General features: G+C 42.4%; 1 protein-coding gene across 4 annotated transcripts in view; it reads left to right on the top strand.

The window, feature by feature from the left end:
- Positions 1 to 256: 256 nt before the first annotated feature.
- The window catches only part of rprd2a (regulation of nuclear pre-mRNA domain containing 2a), a 28,503-nt gene continuing 9,557 nt past the window's right edge, over positions 257 to 19,202 (top strand). For all 4 annotated transcript variants that reach the window (XR_013965692.1, XM_080788064.1, XM_080788065.1 and 1 more), the window contains exons 1-8: positions 257 to 424; positions 7,238 to 7,367; positions 10,362 to 10,519; positions 12,387 to 12,439; positions 13,740 to 13,866; positions 14,399 to 14,574; positions 16,694 to 17,075; positions 18,687 to 18,920. Coding sequence is in view for 3 of the 4 variants with exons in the window: in XM_080788064.1 (XP_080644190.1) it covers positions 259 to 424; positions 7,238 to 7,367; positions 10,362 to 10,519; positions 12,387 to 12,439; positions 13,740 to 13,866; positions 14,399 to 14,574; positions 16,694 to 17,075; positions 18,687 to 18,920 (1,426 nt within the window). In the remaining variant the exon portion in view is untranslated. The remainder of the gene's footprint in view (positions 425 to 7,237; positions 7,368 to 10,361; positions 10,520 to 12,386; positions 12,440 to 13,739; positions 13,867 to 14,398; positions 14,575 to 16,693; positions 17,076 to 18,686; positions 18,921 to 19,202) is intronic.

Here is a 19,202-nt window from a genome sequence, read left to right as displayed (position 1 = left end):
ACTCACTGACGTCATAGACTGTGTGATAAACATAGTGATAGTATTATATTATATAAATCAGACATATCATTCATGTAGCCACACCAAAACAACAATAAATGTTTAACCAAATTCTAAAATCATATCAGACTTATGTTGGATTTATGATGATAGCTATTAGCTGTAATATTTCTGCGAGGAAGGATGCCTTAGGGTTACTTTATTCAAGGTAAAAAAATCATCAAAGCGCCCCAGTCAGACCCCAGACAGACTCCAGACATGGCTGCTGCAGGAGCAAGCGGCTCCTTGGAGTCCACGTTGGACAAGAGGCTTCAAGCCGTTTCAAACACAATGGACTCTATCCAGGGACTGTCGATGTGGTGCATCGAAAACAAGAAGTACCACAGTGTTGTTGTGCGCTGCTGGATGAAATGGCTGAGAAAATGTAAGCCTAATTATTACTTCTCGTAGCATATAAGTTGTGCAGCAGCGTTAGCGGTGACCTCTCGACAAGTCGTCATATGACCAAAAAAAGACATGTATATTATTATTCAATTGGAAAAGGTGTCGACGTTAGTCAGGACATTCAGGTGGCGTTGAGCATAAGTAATTGTTTTGGTACGAGAAACTTTGAAAATACGTAATTTTGACTAACGATGATAAGGTTTGTTACTGGCAGTAACACTGGGGGCGCTTGTTTTGTGTACAGGGCTTCGACTAGCATGGGTGTCGCTGTCAACACTGTTCAACATTTTAAAGTTCCAGGAAACATCTAGCAAAGAAAGAGGCTTGTTTTTTTTTCAACCGTTACCCCCCCCCCCCTCCTCCAGTAACCGATGGTAAAAATTAGTACCTGCAACAGGCTATGAGCGGGTAGCAAAACGTGCGCTCCCTATCATGGCGACAGCTAACTGAACTGTTTATGATTTCAACATTCTCCAAAACCGCTAGTTTAGTAGTTGGTGAAGTAGTTGTTCACTAAATGGAGGGCTGTGGGGTGTCATCGTCTGTGCTTCCTCGCCGGGATAGCTGGAGTGGATTGTTATTTGTTAGACCAGCCTTTCTCTGTTCTGTTCTGTTACGCTATGCTAACAAGCTAGGCTAGCCGCTAGCTGGCTGTAATGCGCCAACGCTAGCCTTGCATGACAGTCAGCTACCAGGCCGCCTCTTGAGCGGAACTGCAGAAGTGTGTGAAGCAGGGGGCAAGAAATTGATTCAAGTATTAACAGTTTGCAGAATTACAGTACATTTCAAGCACAACTCGATACCAAAAAAACTGTTAACTGAGTGGACGACCCAATAAAGCACTAAACTTGTTTACAAGAGGATCCATCTTGTTCAATTCATCATAACATTTAGAGACATACAATACAATATGTTCTGGCATAAATAAACTACATTTTCATGCTACTCTTACTCAATGCTACTTATTGTTGCATGATTGCAAATGCATCTTACACATTATTGATTCTCGTTTAGCTCTGTCACGAAATAATATTATCTGGTGTTGTATTCTATTGATAGTTCAGTTCACTGCAGGCCAATATACACAGATTACCGTGTCAATCACCCAATCAATGTTTCAGATTTTTCAGCAACTGAAATGTCAAACTGGGATCAGATTCGCAAAGCAAAACTCATTGTGCAATTACATTTATATACCAATGAATGTACTATCATGGCATTGAATCTGGTCGAAACGAATGTTATTCATATTTAAGGTTTTGGTAGTCCAAGAATGTTCACATTTTAGGCTACTGTAGCCTATGCATTTCTAGAGGCTTTGAGTAATAATACCACGTGTGATTTCTGGTTTTCACTATATCAACAACTATATAGTTTGCATCACTACATAAGGAAAGTGTAAAATAACATTATGAAAATATTAAATAATAACACAGAGTATATCCTTGCTCCCTATTTATGTGTTAACGATTTGTTTTAATTTGGACACAACTGGTTTTCAAAATAGACACTGCTGTACTGTACATCACATTCAGGAATTATACACATATTAGAGCTATTATGTTTCTCCTTATTTGTGCTTGTTTAATTTATGTTGCAGAGATAAATTGGCAACTGTTGGTTGAGGCAAGGATCGTCCAGTTTTAAGGGCTATACATTCATTTACTAAGTTCAATGTCAAACATTGCACTCTACTTTACTAACCAGAGTTGATGTCTTTAATTTCAAGCCATACACTTTCTCTGTTTTACTTATCAAATGGAAGCTGTGGTAACCTGCAACCCATGACCAAATCATTCTGAAGTTTGGCCAGAAATGCTGTTCAAGTTTGAATCTCATATTTTGCCTGCCCTACATGCAGTGTTTGTGGTGTTTAAAAGAAAAATCTATTAAGTTATGCTTGGACTTTGTGTTGCCTACTTTTGCCTAAACTTTATGAGCCGTAACTGAATATTTTAATAGCAGTGTTTATCTCATGTGGATGTAGACTGCTGCTGAGGCCTACTCAGTGTTTGATTTTATAGATGGAGTCAGGTTCTGGTCTGGCTGGTCGTCTGTAACTGGAGAGTCGTATAGATGGAGGCCGGTTGTGCTGGCTGATCAGTAACTGGAGTATTTTATAGATGGAGGTTGTACTGGCTTCAGTGGCTTGTGGTTGTTGCTAACGTAACTGGAGTATGTGCCCTCTCCAACTTTGTGTTTACGTACCATTAATATTGTTTACTATGCCACTCCATGAACTTGGCTTGAATACTTTCCCTTCTGTAAAAGTTGTGGATAGTACCTACTAATGTATTTGGTTTCACTATGTCAAGGTTCCAAGCAAGCCGGAGTAATACAAAAAGGTGGCATAAAAAAACAGCAGAGCTGTTGATTGGTCAGAGAGAATAGACTAGAATAGTTCAGAATGTTTCTATTAGAGCGATATTTGAGTATGTCTATGGGTATTTACACAATATAAAACAAAGTGTCCAGAACATTTGCTATGTCTAGTTTATCAACCTGTGGATATTTAGAAACAAAATGATATATTTAATATTCAATATCATAAGTGTCCAGAAATAATGTTGATAAATATACTGCTCCAATGCAATGTAGCCGGCATTGTCTAACTAATGTCTACACAGAAACACATTTTGGTTGTAGTGATGTCATGATGATGACTACTAGTCACTGTTGGTAGACCTTGCAAGTCTTTGTCACATCATCTCACTACTAAAAAAGTAGGTGTTGTTTGGAAAAAATGGTTGAAATTCTGCAGTTTCAAGAAATATCAAAAGAAAGAAACCGAAGAATTAAGCCCATCACACACAGTCTGCGGCGCGACGCGTTGCCGCGCGGCGCCGCCTGGAAAATAGAACTGTGTTCTATCGGCGCGCCAGGCGACGTGACGCGGCGGACGGAGCCGGTGTGCGATAGGTTCATTGAAAATAATGGAGGACGCAGCCGGTGTGTGGTGGGCTTTAGTCGAATATCAATATGAGCATGTGAATTCATATATACAAAGGTGCACACTGCATGATATATATACACATGGTTAAAATTGCAATGGGATGAGGCAGTATAGCAGCAGATCTCATCTGTTTTGTTGCTTTATAAAGCATTTGTTCTCTGAGCTAATAAGTAGGAACCAACAGAAGGGTAATCAAAGTACAGTACAGACGAATGTGCTTGATACTTTGATTACATTTGTTGAATGCTTTTGTTGTTTTTGGTTTTGATATCCAGACAGTCTTGGGGTTTTTTTGTCTGAAATTCACATGCGCTTCTTGGTTGGAGTCAGTGGAGTGGTGAAGGAATATTCATGGATGTCTGTTGCAGGGAGGCAGGTTACCCAACCATGGTCAAAGCTCTGTTTGACAGCTGGAGTTGCTTCTACACTTGGCCAAAACTCAAGAGCTGTCTTCCAGCCAGCAGGTGACTTTTCTGCTCTGCTGAGTCTTGAACCTCTGCAAACAATCTAGGAGGAATAATTCAAAGGAGGTCTTGAGAGTTTTCTGTGCTCGATAGATACTAGATACACATGTAGCATTAGTCTTTTGCATTGTCAAAATTGTGATCGAATGGTGGTCAAGGAAGGAAGTAGGGCAGTCTTAACTCATAAATGCCATAGCTTTGTAAAAAAATAAGTCTTGTATCTACGTTCCACGTACACTTTGCTTGTATTATAGCCGGGGAGCCACAGGCTCAACATTTGAGAGGACCTGTGATGTCATGCCATACTTATTAGTTATTATTTGTGTTTTTTCTATTCATTTGGTAATTGGGGTCCACAGAATAAGAGGCCTGCTCTGCTGTAAACAACGCAAAAAAAAGTTATGGCCATTTTTGTATACCACACCATAGACAACCTATAATATAAGGCAACATTTTTAAAATTTCATCATGCTTTAAGTAGCATGTGACATGTCAAACTAGGGGTTTTTCATGATTCTGATTTCTGAAGCATTGGTTTTGCATGAAAAACACTCCTTGGGCTAAAAACGGCCTTAGCCGTCATCACAAATGTGATTAAGTCACATGGCCGAATAGTTTGACATGTCACATGCTACTTAAAGCATAATGAAAATTGGAAAATGTTGCCTTTTATAGGTTGTCTATGGTGTGGTATACAAAAATGTCCATAACTTTGTTTCCGGCAGAGCAGGCCTCTCATTCTGTGGACCTTAATGACCAAATGAATAGAGAAAACACAAATAAAAAGTACAGTATGACATCACGGGTTAAACTCAATTCTTTGAGCTTTTGGGCCTGTCGACCCCCGGCTATTAAAATTTGCATTACAAAGGCTGTTTATATCTGTTTTTTCTTGTTACTGCAGGTGGATTAATGTTGTGTTAAATACCGTTTTCCCAAAGGGATAATATAGGCTTGTCTTACATGCCTCTAGCGTACGTAGGTTGACTTTTGACTCTGCTCTCTTGTGATAGCTATTGTACTTACATACAATGAATCAACATACACAATCCAATGTGACAGGCAAGCACTTACATAGTGTTTTACACCTGTAAACCTGTGATTATGTGACAGTAAAACTATTCTGATTTTAAAATGTTTTTAAAGCATGAGATTGCATGTGGCATGCCATGAACCAATGCATCCATAGGCGCTCCCACACAGATAAAATGGATTACTCACCTAATGCTGCAGTCAGAGATTCCATGATTAACATAATTCCATTGTGTACATTGTTTAAGTGACAGATGCATGGTTTAGTTGTATAACTAGTGCTCTGAACACATCAAAACAACTTTCCGTTAAAAAAACTAACATTGCAGCTTGGTTATAACTGAAACTGACTTCCTTTTCAAAATAAGAGTATGTTCTTTTGTACACACTCGGATATAAATGGCATAAAATGGGAGTCTGTAGTGAAATGCATGGTCCTTGAAATTAAAATGATGAGAATCATTGCTAGAGCCTAGCTCTGGTCCATAGCCCTAATGTTAATTCTGCCCTGCATTAAGGCTATGGAACCGATGGCGTCTAGCTCTCGCATGAAATATGCCCCCCCACCACACGTATGTACCTTTTGGCCAGAAAGGGATTGTTTTTCCACCAGAAAATAAATACTTTTAGTAACTCCACTGCACCCTCTACCGATATTACCAAGAGAAAGGGAGGGGGGGGGGGGGCTCAGAGTGCGTCCACTAAGGAAAGTAGGCTTTCTAATTACACAACCCGTCTTTGTATTGGAGAGTAGGTAAAACGTTATTTATATTCCCGCTACAGTGGAGAGGCTGGTCTGCATTTCAGGCGAGAGCTAGACGCCATTGGTCCCATTATCATAGCCTTAAGTAGCATAATTACTAGAGCTAGCTAGAGCCCTGGCATATGATATCTTTTAAAATGGGGGTCTGCGCCGGGGTAATAGCCAAGAGGGGGGCAAACCACGCCTACTATATTTAGGAGACCATTTGTAGGCTTTGTGTACCATTTCGCCTCTAGTGGCTCCAATGAAGTTGGCCCATCTTCATACATAAACCATCTTTGGTAATAGATCCTTGACATGAAAAAGTTTGAGGCCAGCTGGTGTAGGACAGTAAGGACACACGCTTGCATTCAAGCACCGTCGGTCTCACAGTCGCAGTACAATGAACCTAATTGCATGCATTTGTAAGGCTACTAACTTTCACCAATTCATGTTATATTGTTTTTTTATTAATTAAAAAAAAAAGGATAACATATTGGTGCTCCTTCATATTTTGTGGGTGCTCCTAAAATTATTCTGGTGCGCCTACATTTTTAAACTGCTACCAAGCCCTGCGGTGTCACAATACCAGTAAATGGTGACAGCCCCCCCCGCGACTTTCCCTACTTGGGGGACGAGGATTCACTATTCTGTCCATATCGGATTGCAACTCGAATGGGGCTGAGACGCCACCCCTCCGTTGTGGTGGTCTAAAACTACTTTATCGGCCAAATATATAGTCTGCGGTAGTTAGAAAAATAGTGGCAGCAGTGGGATTCAAACCCAGGAGGTGTGGATTCAGTGGATTGGGAGTCTAATGACTAGCGAGGCACGCTACTGACCTGTCTGCCAGAATGAGTGTTTTATAGCTCCCTTAGAATGTGAGAATGCCCCGCCCCCACGGGCACCCTAATAGGGTACTTCTAGTGATTTTTACTAGTTTACTAGTTGCCTATAGTTTGCTAGTCGACTAGTTGTTTAGCCAAAAAAACCTGTACAATAGTGACTATAACTATAATCTAGCTGATCTTGAGGCCTACAAAAACAAGGTCAATTAGTGGATTTACTAGTCATAGTCCGCCCTACTACTAGTAGGAGGGGGACAATCTGAGGCAGGCGGGGGCGGGTCTTTATGCAAGTCGTATCGGTGCCACAAATGACCATAGAGTTATATCTAATCTAGAGAGCGGACAGCTATTCATTTCAATGGAAGTTGCTCAGTGGCGTTTTGAAGGACCTAGTCTTCCGGGAAGTACCCCTCGAGCGTCTATATGATTGGTTGGCTCCTATGGGAGTACCCCTCGCACTGCTCTTGTGGTACCTCTACGTCATGTCGCCTTACGCGTTCACAAAGCAAAGACCGCTCTATCTTGCTCGTGCATGTATTTCGCCCGCCTGCAGTTCCAGCTTTGACCAGTAGGGCTGATGTTGGCCAGTCGTTCTGGGAGCTTGCGTATTACAGCTTGCAGAAGTGTTAAGATGCATTCAAACTGAACATGGTGTGGATGTTTTTGTTTTCTATAATGTTCGATCTGAAGGCACACTGAAAGTACATCCTCTGTCAGTCACACTTGACATTACTCTCTCTCTCTCTCCTGACAGCTGATGCCGGCCATAGGCTCAACTTATTTTACGTTGCCAACGACATCATTCAGAACTGTAAAAGGAAAGGCGCCGTTGTGTACCGTACAGCCTTCGCTGACCTTCTGCCTGACGCCTTTCTTCTTATCAGGTGAGTACAACCACCTGGGCCGTGGCCGGCACCTTGGCTGGTAATCCAGTCTGGCAGTGTTCCACGGGTTTGACTCCCGATCCCGACGGCCTTTGCTGCATGTCACCCCCCATTTGCCTCCCCCCGTCAGACTACTGTCTATCCCTCCCATAAAAAAATAAAATAAAGGCGAAAGCCTTATTTTAAAACTAAGTGATGCAGATGTTTAACAATAATTTAACTTGAGAGAGTGTCAAATTAAACCAAATGAACCCGTAAGGGTCCATTTGGGTCCACAGTTAAAGATCTAAGGGTCCATTTGGTTATCAACCCTCCATCATTTAGCTGGGGACCACCTGGAACCCCCTCAAGGAACACTGGTGGTCCCCGGAGGCCCGGACCACTGGTTAAAAACCACTGGTCAACCACCGGTACGACACGACACATCTTGCCTGCCAAACTGTTTCCCGACCTAGATTTTCCAAACAGCAGATGAAAGGTTGACTGTCCGTTCCAATGAAAATACCAAGGATCCAGTGGCAGCTGGTCACTCAAGAAAACATGCACTATAGGTATCATCACATTCAATGGAAGGCTTTTAAAAATTTAAAATAAACATGGCATTGCCAAACATGGCTAATTTCACTCCAGTCTTGATCCATGCTGGATCTGACCCTGCTGTCTGATAGCAAAATAATTATTTGGAGTGACCGCATGCTGTCAGCCAAGCCTTCTTATCATACCAGCTCTATGAAAAGTTCCTGGTGTACTCTCTTCACTGTTCTTGTTTTTTTGTGTGATCTGGTTTATCTGGTCCCAGCTCTTTAATTCTAAGTTTTTCCTGCAGTGTTCTTCTTTCAAGCTATGTTTTCTGCAGTGATTTAACAGTTTTATTTGTCCTTGTCTTGTTCCTGACTGTGTGTTAAACTATATGTCAAACTGTGTTGTGATGTGTATGCTGCCCCCAAGTGATTTGTGGTGTGAAAAAAAATTGATCGCACATATTCCGCGACCCAGTGGCTTCCTATCGTTTGTATTGAAGACATGTGTACCGCAATGCATTACTCTTCAATGCAGAAAGTCAAGGGCTACAAATGAACGCGCACCAACACGTGACACTCGGTAACCAATCAGAAACGTCACACAACGTAACAACATTTGACATTTCATGGCAGCATAATACAACTTTTAATCACTGCCTTTGGTTAGTGGTTACTTATATTATATAATATTTATGTTGCTGGATTGCTAATTTTAAATAAATTACAGGCTGCAGATTTTGTTTCTCAGTCATTCTTATTCACGTTTTATTCAGGGGTTGTGCATGGCGGTATCTTTACTGTGTGCTCAGCGGGCAGCAGCAGCAGATCATCAAGGCATCAACAGCTGCAGCCTATTTTATCATGTTCGCGCTAATGAAACAAAACACACAAACATGGTGACGGTACAGGATTATTATTTCATGTCAAAACATTCAAGTATCAGAAGATGATGTTACCCAGGTAAAATAATGCGTCACTCTGCATGTTTAGAAGTTAGTCTTTACATTTTTTTTTAAATAATACCTATCGCCATTTAGGTCAATATAACATTATGTTGTGATATGATAATATATCAGCGGGTAGCCTATTTAAGGGCCAGTCAACTGTCTTCTGTGAGAACGTTTTGGTACGATGACGTGCGGCAACGCCCCCTCAGGTCCTCCACTGCTGACCTGCTTGATGTGCCTAAAATGGCGTATAAAAAAACACGGTGAAGCAGTTTTCTGCTTCTACGGGACGACAGCTTGGGATAAACTCCCACTACACCTTAGACAGGCAGCCTATGCAGACATTTTTAAATCACAGCTTCTCCACTCTTGCTTTTAGTTGAATTGTTTTAAATCTCTGTTAATGTATTGTACTTACTGACTGCTCTGCCTAATTGACTGCCTTTTTCTGCTCTTATTGTTTCATGTTCTATGATATCATTCTAATGTAGTTAATGATTTAGCTTTTATTTAAATGATATTTTATGGTGTTGCTTTTGTTTTGCTCTGTGTAAAGCACTGCTGCATGCATGTCATGAAAGGTGCTATGCTATATAAATAAAGTTACAGCTGACCTGTTCTGACATTCCATATATTGATCCCGCCCCACCCATCCTTCCTCTTCGATGTCTCCCTTTTGACTGATACCTGTCCATTCAAACTCTAGACGGGCCCGCCCCAAAGCTATTAGTGCAGCCGCACCCGGCAGCCGGCGAAAACTAGAGTTCTCACAGGCCTGAAAATTCAGGCCCGGCCCTGCCTGGGCCTTCGTCAAACCCTGTACACTCAAGACATGCTCCATATATGGCCACTTTGGCCAGACCTCCTCAAACCCTGTACACTCCAGACATGCTCCATATATGGCCAGACCTCCTCAAACCCTGTACACTCCAGACATGCTCCATATATGGCCAGACCTCCTCAAACCCTGTACACTCCAGACACTGCCCCGCTGCCACCCTCTATATGTGGAGCTGACCTGTTATTCCATGACATACCCCCAGGGCGTCTTACTGGGTATATATAATAAATAATTAATAAACATCAGTGTGCACTATAACTACAATATACCGTTTTATGCCTGCTGCCTTGCATTGCATCCATTTCCGCCACCACACTCCACATTGATTCTGAATGGGAATATCATGGATTTTCCACCTAAAATATTTGACTTGTTTGGAGGTTCAAAAACTTAATGGACTGGACAAATGTCTGCCATAGTACTATTTCAACTTGGTGGTCATTCTCAGCACCAACCGTGGCCAACGAATAGAGGGAGAGAAAGCGACTTCTGTCTGTCTTTGAGTTAAGTTTTACTGAAACTGCACACAATATTTTATATTAAAATTGAATTATATACATTTGATTTGAAATTCAATAGGTTCGAATGGATCGAAATTGTATAATTTTCAAAATTGTGTGAATATAGCAATGACATTTTTGGCCATTTTAACAGTCCTTCTCTCTCGTTCTCTGTCTCTCTCCAGTCATGATAGTAACGCAAAGGTATTAAAGTCTGTGGAGAGGATTCTGTCCATCTGGGAGGACAGGAGTGTGTACACAGACAATCTGATCTCTGAGCTCAGAGGCTACCTGGTCAAAGAGGAGTCTCCTCCGGCTTCTACAACACCCGTGGAACAGAAAAGTAAGCATGTCAGCTGCGTTCTATATGTAGCTCTGTGTTAAAGTGCAAAGTTGCAAACACATCATTCTCTTTTTGTAGCTCTGTGTTAAAGTGCAAAGTTGCAAACACATCATTCTCCTTTTTGTAGCTCTGTGTTAAAGCATCTCGGCTACTGATCTCAATTGACAATTTAGGCATCTAGCAGACCCCCTTAACCACACATAAATGTGAAATCAGAGTAAGCAGGCCCGGTTTAATGCCTTGCACTGCAAGTGTCAACCGATGCATCGTATGACAAATGGCAACAAAAGGACTGTGTCATGGAAAATCTTCACAGATGATATCAAATGAATGTTATCACATGCATCAAAAAATGTGAATGGTTGGGAAGAAAAAGTAAGCTCCATTACAATAGACATGCGTCAGACCCATTGATCTATACTGTAACTGGAGGAGGCACAACAAATCTCTGGCCCTTCATTTCAATGAAAGTTGCTCACCAAGCTTCACGGAAGTCTTGACTTTTGCTTAAAAAAGAATCCCTACTGGTTTTGGGGGCATGGCGAGAACACAATACAGCCTTTTTAACCAGCTGCCAAGCTGGTTCTACTTTCGATGCCACTTGTAGAGATGACCTAGCAGACACTTTTGGCTCATTTGGCTGCCTAACGACATTAGCATGATGCTTACCTATTTACACTGCGGTTAATATGTCGCAGCTGTGGCGGGGCTGACTGTAGCCTATGGCTAACAGTGTCCACAAAAATCTAATACTTTGAGAACCCCTGCTGTGTATGTATAGCCTATTGGCGTTTGTGTGCTTAGGCATCATAATGTTGTACCTTTGTCACATGGTGTGGCTCATTCCTGGCATCACTTGTAAATAATTATAATATTAATAAATATTAACACCCCGAACGCCCGGGTTATTTAATCCATTAAATCGGAGCGCCCAGCTGAAGTAGCTTGATGTAGCCAAAACACGCGACGGGACCGCGATGGGCCGTCTAACACATAATCTTTGCTTAGAATTGGATGGAATGATTTAGATCAAGAGATTTTCGGTCTCGTCGGCTAAAATGGGGTTGAACATTTTCGATGACGTCCCACTGGAAAATAACATGCGCAACAGACACTCCCAGCCTGTGGAGCGATGCGATCGATTTTGATATCGATAATCTCCGTCCTTTTTATCAATCTCCGTCCTGAGTGCTGGGCGTTACTAGATTGAACGGTGAACTCTGTCCTTGCCGCTCAGGGTGTTTATAAATCAGTCGATTTAGGCTGTGAAGCGATGCGATCAATAAACTTCGTCTTTTGGATCAAACTTTGTCTTGGGCGTTACTAATGGAAAGGACAAAGAACTTCGTCCTGAGCGCTGGGGGTGTTAAAATTATTATTATTTTGTTGTTCAACACTACTCTCAAATCAGAAATTGAACCCCAACACTACTCTCAAATCAGAACTTGAACCCCAACATTACTCTCAAATCAGAACTTGAACCCCAACATTACTCTCAAATCAGAAATTGAACCCCAACACTACTCTCAAATCAGGAATTGAACCCCAACACTACTCTCAAATCAGGAATTGAACCCCAACACTACTCTCAAATCAGGAATTGAACCCCAACACTACTCTCAAAATCAGAAATTGTCCTTAAATGTAAACCCTATAGAAATGAAAGGTGTTAACTTGTATAGTTTATACAACAGGTATAGATGTTAATGTGAGAAGAGGTGGCCATGGGGAAGTTCAAACAGAAGGAACTATCAATACGAAACGTTGAGCGCAATAATAGGGTGCAGGCTTATTTAAGCAGTGTGCATTACATTTTCTTTTGATGTATATTAATTCCCCCCCCCCCCCCCCCCCTTCACCTTTTCAGCTCCAGTTGATTCCAATGCAGCTCTTAAATCAAAGGTTCTTGCTGAGTTTGTGGTGAGTGAGAAACTAGTTTTAACGTGTACTTTGACCCCTAACTACCATGCACACCATTGCCATTATTTGCAACAATGTTGAGATTGAGAAAGTTGAAAATCAGTCCATAATTTAACCACGTCAGAAAGTGAAAATAGTTGCTATACATGCTCACAACACTGTGTTGTGTGAGCTTGTAGATCATGTCCTATTTTTGTAAATGTTTGCGGCCCAAATTAGGGTTGCCAGGGTTAATGCTACAGTATTAACTGCCAAGGTATCATGACTTATTCCATGTTTAATTGTTTAATAATTCAATAATAATTCAATGTTAATAAACTGAGTAATAGTTCTAATTCCCATTCAGAAAATGATTTGTCAGATTTATGACCATATCTTCTGATGTCTTACCCTAGATTGAAATGCAGGTGTCACTTTGGTCACTGTTCTATTGAAGCCAGTTAATCTGTTTTTGTGACTGAAGTACCTGCCCCAAATTCAAGACACCCGTCTTGCATTTGTCTTGTCTGTGTTTAATGGCCGCTCCAATGCATTTCCAATGGAAGCCCATATGGTTTGACCAAACATTTTGTTTGATGGGGGGGGGGGGAGAACACATCCATCAAAGCAGTGTTCAGACACAAGGCAAATGTCTTGAATGCAGCCCAGTAAGGGCATATGTCGACCCCGTCCGCTCACCTCTGCCCCACCCCCTCCTGGTGCTGTGGCCATCTTGTAAACTAAACACAATATAAACAATAGGAGAAGGGTGGGGCCGAGAAAGTCCCTTATGTGCTGCAGCCCCAGGCGCTGGTAGAACAGTTATCTAAGCGGACTGTCCCCTGTGCTGCAGCCCCAGGCGCTGGTAGAACAGTTATCTAAGCTGACTGTCCCCTGTGCTGCAGCCCCAGGCGCTGGTAGAACAGTTATCTAAGCGGACTGTCCCCTGTGCTGCAGCCCCAGGCGCTGGTAGAACAGTTATCTAAGTGGACTGTCCCCTGTGCTGCAGCCCCAGGCGCTGGTAGAACAGTTATCTAAGCGGACTGTCCCCTGTGCTGCAGCCCCAGGCGCTGGTAGAACAGTTATCTAAGCTGACTGTCCCCTGTGCTGCAGCCCCAGGCGCTGGTAGAACAGTTATCTAAGCTGACTGTCCCCTGTGCTGCAGCCCCAGGCGCTGGTAGAACAGTTATCTAAGCGGACTGTCCCCTGTGCTGCAGCCCCAGGCGCTGGTAGAACAGTTATCTAAGCGGACTGTCCCCTGTGCTGCAGCCCCAGGCGCTGGTAGAACAGTTATCTAAGCGGACTGTCCCCTGTGCTGTAGCCCCAGGTGCTGGTAGAACAGTTATCCACGTACAAGAACTCTCTGGACGAGGTGGAGCTCCGAGAGAAGCAGCTGGCAGCCATGAGGGTGGACGTCTGCAGCACCAGCGCACTCAGGAGACTCAAAGGTACCAGGGTTCATTGGTCTAATGTAGGGGTTCCCAAACTGTGGTGCATGCACCCCTTGTGCACGAACGCCCTCTAGGGGGTGCGTGACATGAAAAGGGTAATGGCGGTTTTATGGTATTATTTAACACAACGGCAAAATCCGTGGTAAGGAGATGTGTAGAGCAGCGGTGGGAGTATACAGCAGCTGCATGTCTCTCAGTGCAGTGACATTCTGTGATTATTTGCCATAATCATATTAAATGTATAATTTTTGGCCAAATACAACGAGACTGAGTATTGGGGGGTGCATAAGCTAGGTCAGGAGGTAACGGGGGGTGCACGGCCAAAAAGGTTTGGGGACCACTGCTCTAATGGCTATTACCTTCCATCACTCGCTTGGGTCGATGGAGACATGAATCTAGCTGATGCGTCTTTCTATTTTGAGATTCACATTTCTCGTTCACATTCTTTCCCTATAAATTCTTTGCTTTATCTCCATTTCCTTCCTTCAATATCTTTTGTAATGTTTTTCTCTGTCTCTTTCATATATAGATAAAGCAGGGGGGAAGAAGTTCTCCAAGGACTTTGAAGACGGAAGCTCAAAGCTGCAGGACTTTGTCAAGTTCCTTGACCAACAAAGCAAAGGAGGGCCACCTCTCCTGGAAGCCCTCAACAATGCAGATATCTTCTATGAGATGCAGTACCAGGAGGTCAAGATTGTGGCAAATGTAAGCTGGACTGCTGCTAACGTATTCATAATCAAAAAATCTGTCTTATTTATTCAATTATTAATTAGTTTGACCTTTTTATACATTATATATCGCTTTATACGGATCTGAAACGGCACAGCTAAAAAACTACTTTTTGCCCTGAGCCGGTTACTAGGCAATGCCCAGACCACCGCTGCACGCACGGAAGGTGTTCACGCATGCGTAGACTACTGTTATAATTTTTATATTCTATAGCTTTTTACTCAAAAACTACGTCGCTGTCCGTTGTGCTGATCAGACATCCGAGGTTCGGATCTGATTTCCGCATCGCGATCGAAATATCAACGTTTCTCGAGAAAGATAGGTATTAGGTACTAATGCTAACATTAGCCTTTTCTTACAATGGTCTGCGAGCCACCATGAGTGTGTGTGGAAGTACTTTAGTAGTAATCTCCCCAATTCTGTCCCAGTGCAAGGTATTACCACCAGGCCGCTGTCTTAAGTGTAAAAATCACCTTTATTGAACCACTTTAAATGTTATCAAAACCCAGAACTAGAAAGGTACAGCGCAAATCTCTGATGGGATGCATGCACTGATCTATACATTTGCAATAGCTGTGTGTGTATGACTGTCCCCGGCACAACTCTGACGCTGTTAGATTTATAGAAAATGTAAAACAAAGCACCTCTATTACACCATCAAGAATAGTGCATCAGCCTGTTCAAAAAGAAAAGTGCAGTACTCCGTCTTGCACTGATCACAGCATGTTCCCAAAAGGCTAAAGGCCTCTAGATTGTCCACCATTTTATAAAAGGCAAACTCCACCTTTAGGCATGATGCCACGGCCACCAGTCCTTTCATTTCTGTGTCTACACACACTCCCAGTAGTCGGCCAAGTAGCCATCTTGGCTGACTTAGAAATAATTTGTAAACCAACCTAGAGTGCTCTATAAACAAGTGAGACACTGATTCAGAATGAAAAGAAAAAGGACAACCCCCCAAAGGCTAGGAACCAGGTGTTTTGTTTATAGCTATCGCTAGTTGTGAAGTTGTGAAGTTGTAAATGGCACTAGAAATGTTTACATGCATAGAATAGACCTGTTATTGAACCCAAGGGAAATGTAGGAGCACCAGTCAGTCACAGAAAAAGTGGCATTTCTTCCATGGCCCACTAGGACTGCTCTGAAAGAATTCAGACTCTGCGTCATGATTTCTGGAAGCCAATCTTAGCCAGGATGGAATATAAATCATGTAATAAATCAAAATATGGGCATAACGTACAATGTATTGTAATATGGGAATACAGACTATAAACGGTGGATATGCTGAGAGGCATATGTGTACATATACCGTACATGGGGTGACAGTAATTTGATTACTAACATCTAATTAGATCACCGGGCGACTTGGACTCAACTGGCAGAGATTCAACACAACATTCTGTAATTTTCATGTTTTACAAAATCTATGCCATTCTCGATATCTTGTGGAAAGCTATTAAACCCTTCTACGCCATTCACGAGAACACGAGATTTGATAAAAGAGCATTAATCCAGAATTAATAACTATACTGGTGCCCGGCTGTAGAGCACAGAGTCGGTAACGATGGAAGTTGGAGATCCATGCCCCACCCGGCTATGCAATACCTGTTGTACCCATGTCTTAGTACCCATTCCACCCATCTGTCAGTGTCCCTTTATGCCCATATATGGACATTTCTGTGTCAGGCATGCCCAAATATGGAGTGTTGTGATGTCAGAACCGGCCAGCTCCATATATGGAGCCTGCGCAGAGGCCCTATCCAGAGCCCGGGCAGAGGCCTTTTGTGGTGGTTTTGGACAACCGTGGGTCCGATCGACTCGATACCGGCACTGCACTCCCTGCGGGGGTGTGGAACGTGTGTATCGAATTTGAAGTCAGTGGGGCGAACGGTTCTCGATTTACGTGGATTACAGATGTAAATTACAGCTCTTCTCTGGATTTCTTTTGTATTTTGCGGACACTGGCCACTGATCGCTGCCTATGGTAACTGGAGGGAATGTGTTCATTTGCAGTGGATAGACTGTGACCTAGTTTTCCACCAGGTTGTTTCTGTGTCCATTTATTTATTTGTTGCTCACTCTCTCACCTTTCAAGGCGTACCAAACCTTCGCCAACCGGGTCTCCCACCTGAAGAGGAAGCTGGACAGCCTGAAAACCCAGTTGCCAGACCTGGACGAGTCCCCCATCCCCTCACCATCAGCGGATGCGCCATCTCCCACAGGCTCTGAGTCCCCCTTCCGTGGCCTGGAGACATCCCAGCCAGACCCCGATCTAGATGGCTCCGCTATGGACGATTCTGCGATGGACGACGAGGCTGAGCCTCCAGCTCCAAGCCCCCTGTCCACACCCGGAGGGTCCCCCAAAGGGTCTCCCAAAGGGTCCCCCAAACACCTCTTTGTGGTCGGAGAGAGTGACAACATAGAGGTGGAGGACATGGAGGTGTCTGATGATGAGATGGAAATCTGTGGGATCATTGGTAAGGTGTTATTTTAAACCTAATGGTCCGTATCAGTGTTCTTGTATGTTTTAGACCATTAACTACAAATAATTTACATTACTGCATGCAATTTTCAAAACTATATCATAGTTTTTCAATGTTCCTACTTTCCAGGAAGCCATTGGTTTCCATTCATTTTAGTATGTTATGAAAATCAAACATAATTAGTAACTTCCAAATTGTATTTGGCAGTGTCTCCATCTGAAAATATTTTGTGTCAGAAGCAGGGACTCTCATACAAGATTTTTTTTGTTAAAATGTTTCAAATATATATTAACACAATCAGCGCCAGGATTTCTTTCAAAATAGAAGCTCGGGGTGCCAGGAAGACATGGCAGCTTTTACTCTGAAAGCCGGGGGCTTCCGTTCCGTACAAAAACCGGGAGGCATAATGTTTCTTGCTTACCTCGCTATAATTACGATCGAGTCTCTCTAGAAGCGTTAATATTCCGAGTGAGATGCATATTGAAGTCAGAAATGAAGACCGAAGTGTGGCCATCTGGTCAAAACCACGGAGACTAATCAACGATACAAATGATATCAAATACAATACCAATTGGTATTATCGACCGAAGTTAATTGTCCAAACTGCATTATGAGCTTGTATGTATAGGATTAAAATGGTATCCGGAGAACTCACCAGTTTACCAACTAGCCACGATTTAGTGCATTTTAGTTTTACTTCACCTTCATTTAAATTGCATTGAAATGAGAGAGGATAGTTGTTTAGAGTTAACAGTAGAGAAAGTAGGAATGCTTAAAGTTTAAACACTAAAGTACCGAAACAATGTAATTCATTAGTAAACAATTCCTCAAATGGTAAGCCTACTTATCATTGGTATTCATATACTCACCTTTTTTATCATCATCTAGCTTCACTTCACTTTCAAAGTTTTATTATATAGCTGACCATCTAATTGCACAAAATAATTTGATCAAGTTGGAAATGAACTATAATATCTGTGAGTTTGACATACTACACTGAAGACAGCATGTTAGCATAACGATGAAGACATTGATGAAGACTTTTCCCTGTGGCGACTTGGTAAACTGGCCAGTTCTCCGGTATCCATTAAAAGTGGTTAAACCGATTTTGATGCCATATTAACTCATTTAGCTGTGGACCACCTGGAACCCCTGCTAGGACCCAGGGTGGGTCTCCATACCCCACTGTGAACCACTGTTCACACTGTACAAATGTCGGGCAAATGGCTGCCATGGTTGTTCATAATAAGAACATTTTGTTGAGCATTTACACAAGACAAAGGAACATGGTAATTACTGAAATCCATTGTGGCGTTGCACAACAGTTGTCAATGACTGTTGATGCTGAATTTATCACGTGTATTTGTCACGTACAGTAACTGCACAGTAGAGTCCTGTGCTATGTGCATCTCTGGCCATATTAGTAATTATTAGCACAAAAAACACAGATACCCACTGCAGCGATGTGATGTCTGCTTAAATCTTTTAACAATTTATTTTTTTATTATTGGCAGGTTATTATCTTACACATGCTTTGTACATTAGTCAATATAAAATGGCTCAAATGTTTCTACATCTCTCTCCCTGTCAATTTGTCACCTGTAGTTGAGGAGCCTGTTAAAAAGCCTGAAGCCGTGTCAAATCCAGTCCCTGTACTGCCTGCAGACACTCGGCCATCGTTGGCATCGGAGGCACTTCCTGTCACAAATGCCACAACTTCTTCTTCATCATTTCCTGCTGCTGCTGCTGCTGCTCCTGCTGCTCCCGGCCTGTCCACCATTGACCTGAATAAAATGAATTCCCTCATCAGCAGTTTGACCTCAGCCTTGAAGAACACAGGTGAGTGACAAAGTTTGATTAGGGCTCAGCAATAAGAACAAAATCTCTCTCTCTCTCTCTCTCTCTCTAATAAAACTGGGCCCTAACTCCGCCTGCCCGACTAATTTGCATAATGTTATGCTGTGTTCACACAGGCCGATGCAAAGCTGCACAGTGTATTTGCTCCAAACGTCAGATGCATCTTCATGTCACTGGCTTCCATTGAAAATGAATGGTGGACTGTAGTTTTGTATCTGCCCATGTGAACGCAGCATGAGGCCCTAAAACATTCATATTCACAGA

Source organism: Protomyctophum bolini (assembly GCF_963924005.1).
Source record: "Protomyctophum bolini genome assembly, chromosome: 17".
NCBI lineage: Eukaryota > Metazoa > Chordata > Actinopteri > Myctophiformes > Myctophidae > Protomyctophum > Protomyctophum bolini.
This window is presented reverse-complemented; position numbering and strand designations above follow the sequence as displayed.